The sequence below is a fragment of the Nerophis ophidion genome, linkage group LG09 (genome assembly GCF_033978795.1).
Source record: "Nerophis ophidion isolate RoL-2023_Sa linkage group LG09, RoL_Noph_v1.0, whole genome shotgun sequence".
Taxonomy (NCBI): Eukaryota; Metazoa; Chordata; class Actinopteri; order Syngnathiformes; family Syngnathidae; genus Nerophis; species Nerophis ophidion.
Genome location: NC_084619.1, coordinates 30,675,731 through 30,687,731, shown reverse-complemented (window position 1 = coordinate 30,687,731; position 12,001 = coordinate 30,675,731). Strand labels below are relative to the sequence as shown.

Here is a 12,001-nt window from a genome sequence, read left to right as displayed (position 1 = left end):
TTGACCACTAAATGGTAACACCCGAATAAGTTTTTCAACTTGTTTAAGTTGGGGTCCACAATTCATGGCAAATGCATACATGCTTTCACACACCTGGAATGTCATTGGTGACGCGAGGGCACATTGAACATTTCTTGAATGTTAAAAATGTGAGCAGAAAGTGTTTTCTCCTGTTAATTCAACCTTAAGTGTTGGTTGCACTTGATTCAAATAATATGTGAATGCACTGGCCATTAACTGTTCTTTACTTGTTTGTTTGATCCGTAATTATTTCATAGCTAGTTCTCCTATAAAAAATAACAGGAATGTCCAATATCCAGTATTTACTTCACAGTCACCACTGTTTGATTTTTTTTCTAAAAAGATACTGAATCCATTTCAACTCACTGCATCGTTTCGTATAGTGTCATCCAAAATTGTTTTTATTGCCGAACACAAATATCGAATGAAATCGAATCATTGTTAAACGTAATCGTTACACCCCTAGTCCACACCCGATTCTACTGAAAGTCAATGGGCTCAGTTAGAGAAAATTAACCGGAACATAATAAAGTATATGTTGTGTTTGATTTCGTATGTGTTTTATAAGTAGGGTGTCTCAATCTAATATTGATTTCGGATATTGGTCCGACATCCACCAAAATATTAGAATATATTGCCTTGAATCAAAGATGTGCTATATTAGCCTGCGCGTCCATTCCAGACTCTGCTCCAGCAATTCAAACCAGCAGCGACCACAGAGCCAGTGTGCAGATCACACAAAAACAAACCCACATGAGCTTAACGGCAGCCAAAAATTTCAAAATTACATCCAAACGGGGGACATTTATCCATGAAAATATGGAGAAGCTGCTGATGGTGTGTACATGCCGGAGAAAGAGGCTAGAAGGAGATACCTTAGAAGTCCACTCTCTAAGGTAAATGCTGGATATTATTATTACATTACTTTATGTAACTACTGTAATTGTTTGTAGTGCATTATATAATGTTTTTTTTTATACAATATTTGTTTTCCAAGAGTCAGTATTTATTTTTTTAAAAAGCACGCTACATGTTAACATTGTGTTGTTTTGTGGCAAAAGCATCAATAAATTGAATTAATTTCATTTAAATGGGATACGTTGATTTGAGATACAAGTGTTTTGAGCTAAGAGTTCCGTCGCAGAACCAGATAAAGCTCATGAATTGAGGTACTACTGTAATAAGAACATTGTAAAATCAGCACCTTTCTGACAGTGTCAGATAAAGTGGGTGTTTTATACGGCTCTTGCATTCTCACATCAAATTGTGCTGGTCAACCAATTCTGTCTGGTATGTGTATTTAAATTTCATAAAAACTTTTTTAAGTTTGAATTTGATTGTATGAATATTATATTGATGAGGAATGGACACTAACCTTTTAGTAGAGGGTTTGAGGGATGAAGACCGTGTTGGCACTGGCATTGACCTTGTTCTTGAACAAACCTCTGTATCACTTTGAGATCGTGGTACTCCTTTCACAAAAAGATATATATATGTATAGATATATTTTTTATCAATATGCAGCTCATAGAATGACTCATAACTCTAGCTGCAGTAGCAGCTGATCTGAAACTATAGAACATTCCAAAACTCACCATCATCCAAGTAGCCAAAGGGGTTAGGGCCGGTCTCTAGAACAGGAATAGTAAATACATTAACTTATTTATCATCCGTAGGTGTGCTGAGCCAGCTTTTAAAAAGAACATAAATAATTCACAAGAGACTAAAGCCTTTTTTCTGTATTTCCCCGCCTTCCACATTATTTAACCGCAGTTTCACAAAATGTAATCAGAGAGCGCCAATGCAAAGCACTTTACAGAAGCATTACTGAGCTAAAACAGGATTGAAGCATCAATGCCAAGGCAAATCATTAGCTGCTCAGGCACACTCAGGGGGACCTTGGCTATGAAATATGAATAGAATTGACATAACTTCACACGTTTGAGCAGAGGGAGAGATACATTTTTTAGCTATAGTTTGTAAAATAAGTGTTATGGAGAGAATGAAGTAATTACATTTTTCTTTTATTGGGCATGCATCTAGACCAGTGGTTCTTCACCTGGGTTCGATCGAACCCTAGGGGTCCGGCGGGGATCAAAACACACCCGACTCATCGTGTAAATACAAACTTCTCCCTGTTGGCATATTATAGATACGGCAACAGCTGACTGATTTGCAGGTGTGTAATTTGTTGTGAGTTTATGCACTGTCTTAGTTTTGTTGTTTGAACAAGGTGATGTTCCACTGGGTCATTATTGTCACCAATGTCCCACTGGGTGTGAGTTTTCCTACCGAGGATGTCGTGGTGGTTTGTGCAGCCCTTTGAGACACTAGTGATTTAGGGCTATATAAGTAAACATTGATTGATTGATTGATGTTCATGCACGGTCGATTTTGTGCACCAGTAAAAATAACATGATAACACTTTAGTACAGGGAACATATTCACCATTAATTAGTTGCTTATTAACATGCAAATTAGTAACATATTGGCTCTTAACTAGTCATTAAATACTAATTAATGCCTTATTCGGCATGGCCTTAATACAACCCTAACCCTCTAACCCTAACCAAGTAACTCTAAATGAAGTCTTTATTACTTAGAATATGTTCCCCTAGTGTCTAAATAACTTTAAATCAAGTCTTTGTTACTTAGACTATGTTACCCATACTAAAGTGTTACCAAAAACATAGAAATTTGTCTTGAATTTGAAAAAAAATAACATTTTATTTTTCATTAAAAAAGGGTTTGGTGAATGCGCATATGAAACTGGTGGGGTTCGGTACCTCCAACAAGGTTAAGAACCACTGATCTAGACCCAACTTTGATTTGTTGCAGTCACATGTTTTTTGGCAAAACTCAACTGAGGGACACATTAAGCTTATAGATAGTGGATGAAAGAGCTACAGCAGGATCTAGTGGCGACACTACGACACTACATGTTGACATGTCTATGACTGTTCTCGTTCATCCTCGTCATTGTCATCTTAGGGCTTTCGATCTATTGCGAGTGGACCGTTTGGTTTGTCTTAGAAGACGTTTCGTCGCTCATCCGAGTCAAGGTTACATTTACTCCTTGACTGGTCACAACATTAGGTACACCTGCACTCTGTTCAAAGATTCCATACATTCCATCCATTTGTTACTGTCTGTCCCTTTTAGGGGTGGCGGGGGGCGGGGGGTGGGGGGGGGGGATGCTGGAGCCTATCTAAGCTGCATTCAGGCGGTAGGCAGGGTACACCCTGAACAAGTCGCCACATCATCGCAGGGCCAACACAGATAGACAACAGTCACACACTAGGGCTAATTTAGTGTTGCCAATCAACCTATCCCCAGGTGCATGTCTTTGGAGGTGGGAGGAAGCCGCAGTACCGGGAGGGAACCCAAGCAGTTACGGGGAGAACATGCAAACTCCACACAGGAAGATCCCGAGCCCAAGATCGAACCCAGGACCTTCGTATTGTAAAGGCACACACACTGTTCCACCGTGCTGCTGATTCCATACAAGATCATGAATATATTTTACTATTGTCTTATTGTATTCTTCAGTGATGTAGAACCACATTGTGGTTACAGTAGAAGTAGTTTGTAACAGGATTGTCACGATGACTAGATTTCAGTATTCAATACCGATACGTGATTTCCGCAAAAAAAACAAAAATATTCACTACTTTATTGGAAAGTGTTTTAAAGTATCAAGTACTTCAGATCACTGTGGTTTAACATCTTTTGGCACATCATTTAAATTGCACAAGCAACTATATATTCAAAAAAGGACAGCAGTGGCCGAGGCCCTCCCAGTATATCAAAATTAACAATACTGTACTTACATATGCTCACACTGTAAGTGACAGCAATAGTCAACTACTTTACATTTAAAAAAGAATAGCAGTGACATGAAACCTCCAAGCATATAAAACAATATTTGTGTTTTTTTAATTTCATTTCTACAACGTGCCACCATAAAAAAGAGCTGCATTCAGCAAATTGCCCGCAGGCAACACTTTGTCTTCCTGGTGAAATCAGTAAACTAGTGGTGTTCAAAGTGCCGCCAAACTACACACATGTGTCTGTAAGCTGTGTTTTCTAAGCACTTTTTAAAGTGAAGTGAAGTGAAGTGAATTATATTTATATAGCGCTTTTTCTCTAGTGACTCAAAGCGCTTTACATAGTGAATCCCAATATCTAAGTTACATTCAAACCAGTGTGGGTGGCACTGGGAGCAGGTGGGTAAAGTGTCTTGCCCAAGGACACAGCGGCAGTGACTAGGATGGCGGATGCGGGAATCGAACCTGCAACCCTCAAGTTGCTGGCACGGCCGCTCTACCAACCGAGCTAAACCGGTGATAAAGTTTTGGTTGCCCACTTTATTTTTAGCACCAAACTTCAACAATCCCCTCCCCTCCGCCCTGAAAACCAAGTTTAAATTTGTTTTTTAAAATTTACTCAACAGAACACCAACGATGCAAAAATATCATCCATTTAAAAAAATACTCTCCTTCACGACGGGTGCATGCACACTTTTCAAAGGCCAGTCAATTTCAAGAATAGTGCTGGCGCTTCAGGAGTTTCCCTGTGCTTATAGCGCACTAGTCAGCACGCTTAACTCTCACACTGACGACCTGGGCTCACGCCAGACTCAGAGCAGTAGGAAAAAATAATGTTGCCGAGAGAGAAATTTCACAATCGCTACACAAAGCAGGGCTATCTGTGATTGACAGCTATGAACACCAATCATTGCATTCCGCCATCAAAATTCAAGTCCCCTAATTGAGTGGCTTCAGGCAAGAACATGTGTTAAGGCCACCCTGGAGAGGGCAAACAGGAAGCACCACATATGGTGTTCCTTTTGATGTTGCTCACTAAGGAAAAAGTGACGTTACTGAAAAAGCAGGATCATGGTTTTTTCGTGCGTTGGTATTGACTTGGTAAGGAAGTATCGATAGTTTTAACAACCCTAATGCCAACTAAGCACAATAATCAATGCCCTTTTATAAGGGCAGAATTTGCAGCTGGTGTACTTAATGAGGTGTCCTGTATGTGTATAAACCAGTGGTTATCAAATGGGGGTACGCGTACCCCTGGGGGTACTTGAAGGTATGCCAAGGGGTACGTGAGATTTTTTTTTTAATATTCTAAAAATAGCAACAATTCAAAAATCCTCTATAAATATATTTATTGAATAATACTTGGATGGATGGATGGATGGATAATACTTCAACAAAATATGAATGTAAGTTCATAAACTGTGAAAATAAAATACAACAATGCAATATTTTAGTGTTGACAGCTAGATTTTTTGTGGACACGTTCCATAAATATTGATGTTAAATATTTCTTTTTTTTTGTGAAGAAATGTTTAAAATGAAGTTCATGAATCCAGATGGATCTCTATTACAATCCCCAAAGAGGGCACTTTAAGTTGATGATTACTTCTATGTGTAGAAATATTTATTTATATTTGAATCACTTGTTTATTTTTCAACAAGTTTTTAGTTATTTTTATATCCATCCATCCATCCATTTTCTACCGCTTGTCCCTTTTGCGGTCGCGGGGGGCGCTGGTGCCTATCTCAGATACAATCGGGCTATTTTTGCAAATAGTTCAAGACAGACCACTACAAATGAGCAATATTTAGCTCTGTTATACAATTTAATAAATCAGAAACTGATGACAGTGCTGTATTTTACTTCTTTATCTTCTTTTTTTCAACCAAAAATGCTTTGCTCTTATTAGGGGGTAGTTGAATTAAAAAAATGTTCACAGGGGGTGCATCACTGAAAAAAGGTTGAGAACCACTGGTATAAACCATGCAATCTATAACATTAGTTACAATAATATTAGAACAAATGCAGGACAAATTAATAATTTAAGTGAAAAATAAGAAAACAGTGTCACTGACAATGATAGTAAAGATGAAGGGTAAAGTAATGCATTTTGTTAGTTACACACAACATAATCATCATATGTTTGTGTTAACTAAGCAAACACAACTGCATGAATAGTGGTAACATCAATGCATGGATATAATTCTTACATGGTCAGGTTGGGGCCATGTAGTACATAATAAGTGTGTTAATATCCCATGTTGGGGTGTGGATTAGTAAAGATAATGAGAACGAAGTTCTACTATTCAATACCTTTGGATTTCATGCGAATGTCAAAGTTGTCGGGGAATATGTAGGTGGGGCGGTATGGGTTTTCTTCAATAGTCTCTGAGTGAAGTGATGGAGAGACACGCCACAGTGTGACATTAACGCTCCCAGACACACAAACACGCACATACTTTGTACACAAGGACGGAAACATGAGCACAAAACTTTTTCCAACATCCAAAGAATGAAAATAGACTCTTACCGGGTATCTTGTGAATCTGCTTGAACATTGTCTTGTACCAGTCTTTGGATGTTTCAGTGTTCTGAATAAACACAAATCAAAAGATATTCCTGTTTAGGAGAAAAATGTCCCGGATTGGGCTAAACATATTGTACAGTAGTACACCGAGTACTGATGCATGTGTGTGAGTAGTAGCTTGTGTTACTCACCCGCACTGGCACAATGGGCCTGTTGAGAGGACTGAGGACAGGGGAGTGCAGCGACAGTCGCAGTCTTTTCCCGTCCATGTCTGCAACTGGACTGACCAAGGCTCTCCCAGGAGCGGGGCTTTTGTCCCTTTCTGGGGTGGGGTCTGTAACCCAACACATCACAATAACTGTGAGACAAGTCACACTGACAGATCAAGAAGATACAACTTACAATCAGTTTCACACCATGGAATGTGAACTAAAAAATAAGAGGTAGTAGGCAGGTGTGTTTTAAAATGGTCACTCAATATTAGGTACACCTGCACCATCTATTGAGAAAAGCTGTATCAAAAAATATCACTATATCACTTATATAGTCCTCTCTGTATTGAATTTTTGGTAACTCTTTTGTATGGGTAACATATTCACCACTAATTAATTGCTTATTAACATGAAAATTAGTAACATATTGGCTCTTAATTAGTCATTACTAAGTACTTATTGATGCCTTATTCTGCATGGCCTTATTATACAACCAGTAAGCCATTAACTAAGAGTCTTCCCTCAATAACCTCAGAATTATTGCTTATTAGTTACCCAAACCCCAACCCATATGTTCCCCTAGAGTCCAAATAACTTTAAATTAAGTATTTGTTACTTAGAATATGTTCCGCATACTAAAGTGTTACCAATTGTTTTTATTTTTACTATTGTCGTTTGAGTTTGCAGATGTGTAGAAACACATGAATCATACTGAGATATGTTTACAATAGTGTGCCCTTCTTATGTACAGTAAACAGGAACAGCGTGGCTAAGGAGGTCGAGTGGGTCAAAGAGTAACCGTTCTCAGTTTTTAATCCATCCATCCGTCTATCTATCCATCCATCCATTTTCTACCCCTTGTCCCTTTCAGGGTGGTGGGGGGTGCTGGAGCCTATCTCAGCTGCATTCGGGTGGAAGGCGGTGTACACCCTGGACAAGTCACCACCTTATCGCAGGGCCAACACAGATAGACAGACAACATTCACACTCACATTCACACACTAGGGCCAATAACCTATCCCCAGGTGCATGTCTTTGGAGGTGGGAGGAAGCCGGAGTACCCAAAGAAAACCAAAATAGACATAACTGCCTGCAAAGGACAAAATGATGACGATACAAAGAAACAATGGAGCTGATCTACTAAGATCCAAATACCGCACGCTAAACAATGTGTGCAAACTTAAAAAATTGTGTTGCATATTCATTAGGACAGACATGCTAAATAGATTGCATTTCTTATTCTGCTCCTTAAAGGAACGCAATCCAATGTGCACATGTTTAGTGAATCGGTTGTCCGTGTGCTAACCAGGTTGCACAAGTTTTAATAAATGCAAAATTTTAGTAAGTAGATCAGGCCAAATGTTTTTTTTAAAGGAAAAATTCACTTTTTTGCTCATTAGCCACAATAATTACAAAAGTACATGAGACAAAAATGCACACGTATTTCTCTTTTCTGTAGGTTTTAAATAGTGGGAAAACTGTCAGTACAAGATGGCCAGCACTGCAGGTAATGGGGATTAATATATTCTGTCTATAAAGCCCTCTAAAAAATATCTTTAAAAAGCCAACAATGCTCCATTTATATGTCTTGACCTGCATATTAACCAAGCTATATTGACATTGTGATTGTAAGAGCTAACACAGAGAAACTACCATATTTTTCGGATTGTAAGTCGCAGTTTTTTTCATAGTTTGGCCGGGGGTGCGACATTTACTCCGGAGCGATTTATGTGTGAAATTATTAACACATTACCGTAAAATATAAAATAGTATGATTTATCTAATTCGCGGAAGAGACGAAGAAAATGTCAGAAATCGTCACACACACGTCAACCAATAAGAATTCGGCGGGGGAGGGTCGTGGCAGAAGTGCATTGTGGGTCATGGAATGCTAACTGCTATATGCTACTGCCGTAGCTATTAAAATGGATCATTTCAACGTCGGCGGTAACTTATAAAAACTGAGAAGGGCTGAACAAAAATTGTACCGAAAAGGAAATCATGTACTGCAGATTACATGCTGGACGTAGTGAAATATGCAACAGAAAACGACAAAAGGAAGCGCCGCATACCTTTGGAGTTGGCAGAGTTGTTTAGAAGCGACATCAAGGAAGAAGATTTCATGGGATTTATCGATTAGGAGTGACAGATTGTTTGGTAAACGTATAGCATGTTCTATATGTTATAGTTATTTGAATGACTCTTACCATGATATATTACGTTAACATACCAGGCACCTTCTCAGTTGGTTATTTACGGGTATATAACGTACACTAATTCAGCCTGTTTTTCACTATTCTTTATTTAATTTAAATTGCCTTTCAAAATGTCTATTCTTGGTGTTGGATTTTATCAAATAAATTTCCCCCAAAAATGCGACTTATACTCCAGTGCGACATATACTTCTTTATTATGCATTTTTGGCAGGTGCGACATATACTCCGGGGCGATTTATAATCCGAAAAATAAGGTACTTTTTAGGCAATGTGACACATCACACATACTGCTCCTCCGACCACTAGCGATTAGCAAGCTTGCTAATTCAATTGGTTGGGGTTTTTTTTGGCTATTGATTTGCCTTTGAGTTTTGAAAAGTTAATGCTAGAAAATAAATCATGTATCTCGCCTGTTTAGTCAAAAGTTGTGGCACCAAGTCGGGAAGATGGTCAACTTTGAAAATCCACAAGGTACCAACTTGATACTATATGGCTCTCAACTTGGCGTTCAACAAATGGAATACAGCATACCACCATCATAACATTGTTAAATAGCATGTTTTATCTGAGGAGTGAGGCATTTAGTATGTGCTAAAATAAAACCATCTGATCAGTCAGCATCCCAGAAGAAGTCTCACTAATGACCAAAATACTATAATTATTATCATGAATGTGCCTGTTACTATAAACACATACAACGTTTTTGGGGTGTTTTTTAGAGAGCTTAATTGGCGAATAGATCATCCATCCATTAATTTTCTACCGCTTATTCCATATGGGGTCGCGGGGGGCGCTCGTGCCTATCTCAGCTACAATCGGGCGGAAGACGGCGTACACCCTGGACAATATCCCAATTAAATCATCTTACTAGTTGTTTTATTTACTATTTAGAATGCACAGAAAAGTAAAATACATGTGTGTTCTTGTCTCACATAAGGATGGTGGATGATGGGCAAAATTCCCCCAAAAAGTGCAGTTCCCCTTTAAAATGTGATTGTATTAGAGTAGCGGGTTGTATTGGATGCTAAAACCAATGGATGTTGCAAATCACACATCCATACCAAGTTTAACAGAGATTTAGTGCCTGCACGAATTGTGTCTACATGAATAAATAATTAATATTTTAGGTTTTTAAGCACATAAAACAATTAGACATGACAAAGAATCCAGAGCATACCTTTCAAATGAGAAAGATGTTTTTTCTGCTCTGTTGTGGAAGAAAGACAAGGACAAGGACAGTAGTGACACAATGATACAGAAGAACAAGCATCGCTTAATAGCACCACACAGAAGAACCAGGCACTAACATTTTAAAATAAATCATATAAAAAATGACAAGGACATGTCAATAAAAAAGGTGTTTAGACCTTTCTATTTGAAAAGATCCATCCCTGCCTCACAGGCTGGTGTGACTCACCTCTGTTGTGTTGCAGCAGGACTATTGTGGGATTAACTGTGCTGGTGCATGGATAGACGGAGCTGGGGGGTGATGGCAAACAGTTCTGGTTGTCACATGACGTTGGAGCCTGGTTTTCTTTTATGCTTTCTGGCGAATTGGTCTGAAAGTGAAAGGAAATACACAAAACCATGTATATGATTTATTTTCGTTAGTAAATGGGTATATTTTACCCGCAACGCAACTGGCAAAATAAAGTTGTGTTAAGTAAAGGAAGTGTATAGAGCTATTTTTGTCACTTTTTACATTTTGACAATATGAAGTTTCATGTCCAATATCATTTATAGTATTCACAGCGCTTCACTTTTTCCACATTTTGTTAGGTTACAGCCTTATTCCAAAATTGGAATACATTTATTTTGTCCTCTAAATTTGACAGACAATACCCAATAATGCTAATGTGATTTTTTTCTCTAATTGTGCAAATTAGTAAAAAGTAAACAACTAAAAAAATCACATACATGTAAGTATTTGCTTAATACTTTTGGCATCAATTACAGAATCAAGTCTTTTTTTAATACAATTCCACAAACTTGGTACACCCATCTTTGGGCAGTTTTATCCAATTCTATTTGCGTTCCTTTGAGGAGCACCTCTCATGCTCCGTCAGGTTGGATGGGAAGTGTTTGTTTACATCCAGGATGTCTCTGTACATTGCGACATTCATCTTAGTCTAGTCAGGGTGACCGAGAATTATGACGGTCACTCTGTCAGAGCTGCAACATTCCTCTGTTGAGAGATGAGGACCTTCCTTTTCAGCAGCAATTCACCAATCAGGTCTGTAAGGTACAGTGGCCACACGGAAGCCATTCCTTGGCACAAGTTTGCCAAAATGCACCTGAAATACTCTCAGACCATGAGAAACAAAAGAATCTGGTCTGACGAGAGAAAGATTGAACTCTTTGGCGTGAATACCAGGCATCATGTTTGGAGGAAATCAGACATCGCTCATCACCAGACAAATACCATCCCTACAGTGAAGTACGGTGGTGGCAGCATAATGCTGTGGGAATGTTTTTCAGCGGCAAAAACTGTGAGACCAGTCAGGCTCGAGGGTAAGATGAATGCAGCAATGTACAGAAACATTCTGGTGGAAAACCAACGCTTCCCATCAAATCCCAAGGAGCTTGAGATGTGCTGTAAAGAGGAATGGGGGAAATTGCCTAAAGTCAGACGTACCAAGCTTGATTTATGTGTTTTTTTTTAATTTGCAAAATGAAAAAAACAAAAAACACTTTTCATATTGTCGTTGTGTGGTATTGTTTGTTGGGGGACAAAAACAAATGTTCTCCCTTTTGGAATAAGGCTGTAACATAAAATTTGGAAAAAAGTGAAATGCTATGAATACTGAGTGATTGCACTGTATACCACTAACCTACAGTGTTTACTTCACTTGGACAGTCTCGGGTAACAATTTACATTTTACACACTCTGAGTGAAATTTTATTTTTTTAATAAATAAATACAACTTAAAAAAAAAAAACTTATATGTGTCATTAAAAAAAAACAAATCATGAAATCAATAATTAATTACATCACAACATAATGAAAGGTAAATGTACATTACATAAATTAATGACACATTAAATAACACATGTATGTATTCATATATAATAATTAATTACACAGTTAAGTGATTAGTTAAAGATGTATTTATTTTTTACATATTGTCCCTTTTAACCCTACATAGATTATATAAGAGTAGCAGCTAATAAACAAACAAACAGTGCCTGTAATTGAT

At 38.1% G+C, this 12,001-nt stretch overlaps 1 protein-coding gene across 11 annotated transcripts in view; it reads right to left on the bottom strand.

Annotated features, from left to right (window-relative positions):
* Window positions 1–12,001, bottom strand: part of LOC133559231 (sorbin and SH3 domain-containing protein 1) — a 149,905-nt gene that overhangs the window by 55,246 nt on the left and 82,658 nt on the right. For 7 of the 11 annotated variants that reach the window (XM_061910796.1, XM_061910788.1, XM_061910798.1 and 4 more), the window contains exons 6-12: window positions 10,222–10,363; window positions 9,982–10,011; window positions 6,568–6,710; window positions 6,380–6,440; window positions 6,163–6,237; window positions 1,617–1,652; window positions 1,397–1,493 (exon numbers count right to left, since the gene is read on the bottom strand). In XM_061910796.1, coding sequence (XP_061766780.1) covers window positions 1,397–1,493; window positions 1,617–1,652; window positions 6,163–6,237; window positions 6,380–6,440; window positions 6,568–6,710; window positions 9,982–10,011; window positions 10,222–10,363 — 584 coding nt within the window. The remainder of the gene's footprint in view (window positions 1–1,396; window positions 1,494–1,616; window positions 1,653–6,162; window positions 6,238–6,379; window positions 6,441–6,567; window positions 6,711–9,981; window positions 10,012–10,221; window positions 10,364–12,001) is intronic. The other 4 variants (XM_061910790.1, XM_061910792.1, XM_061910793.1 and 1 more) reach the window with 4 other exon arrangements.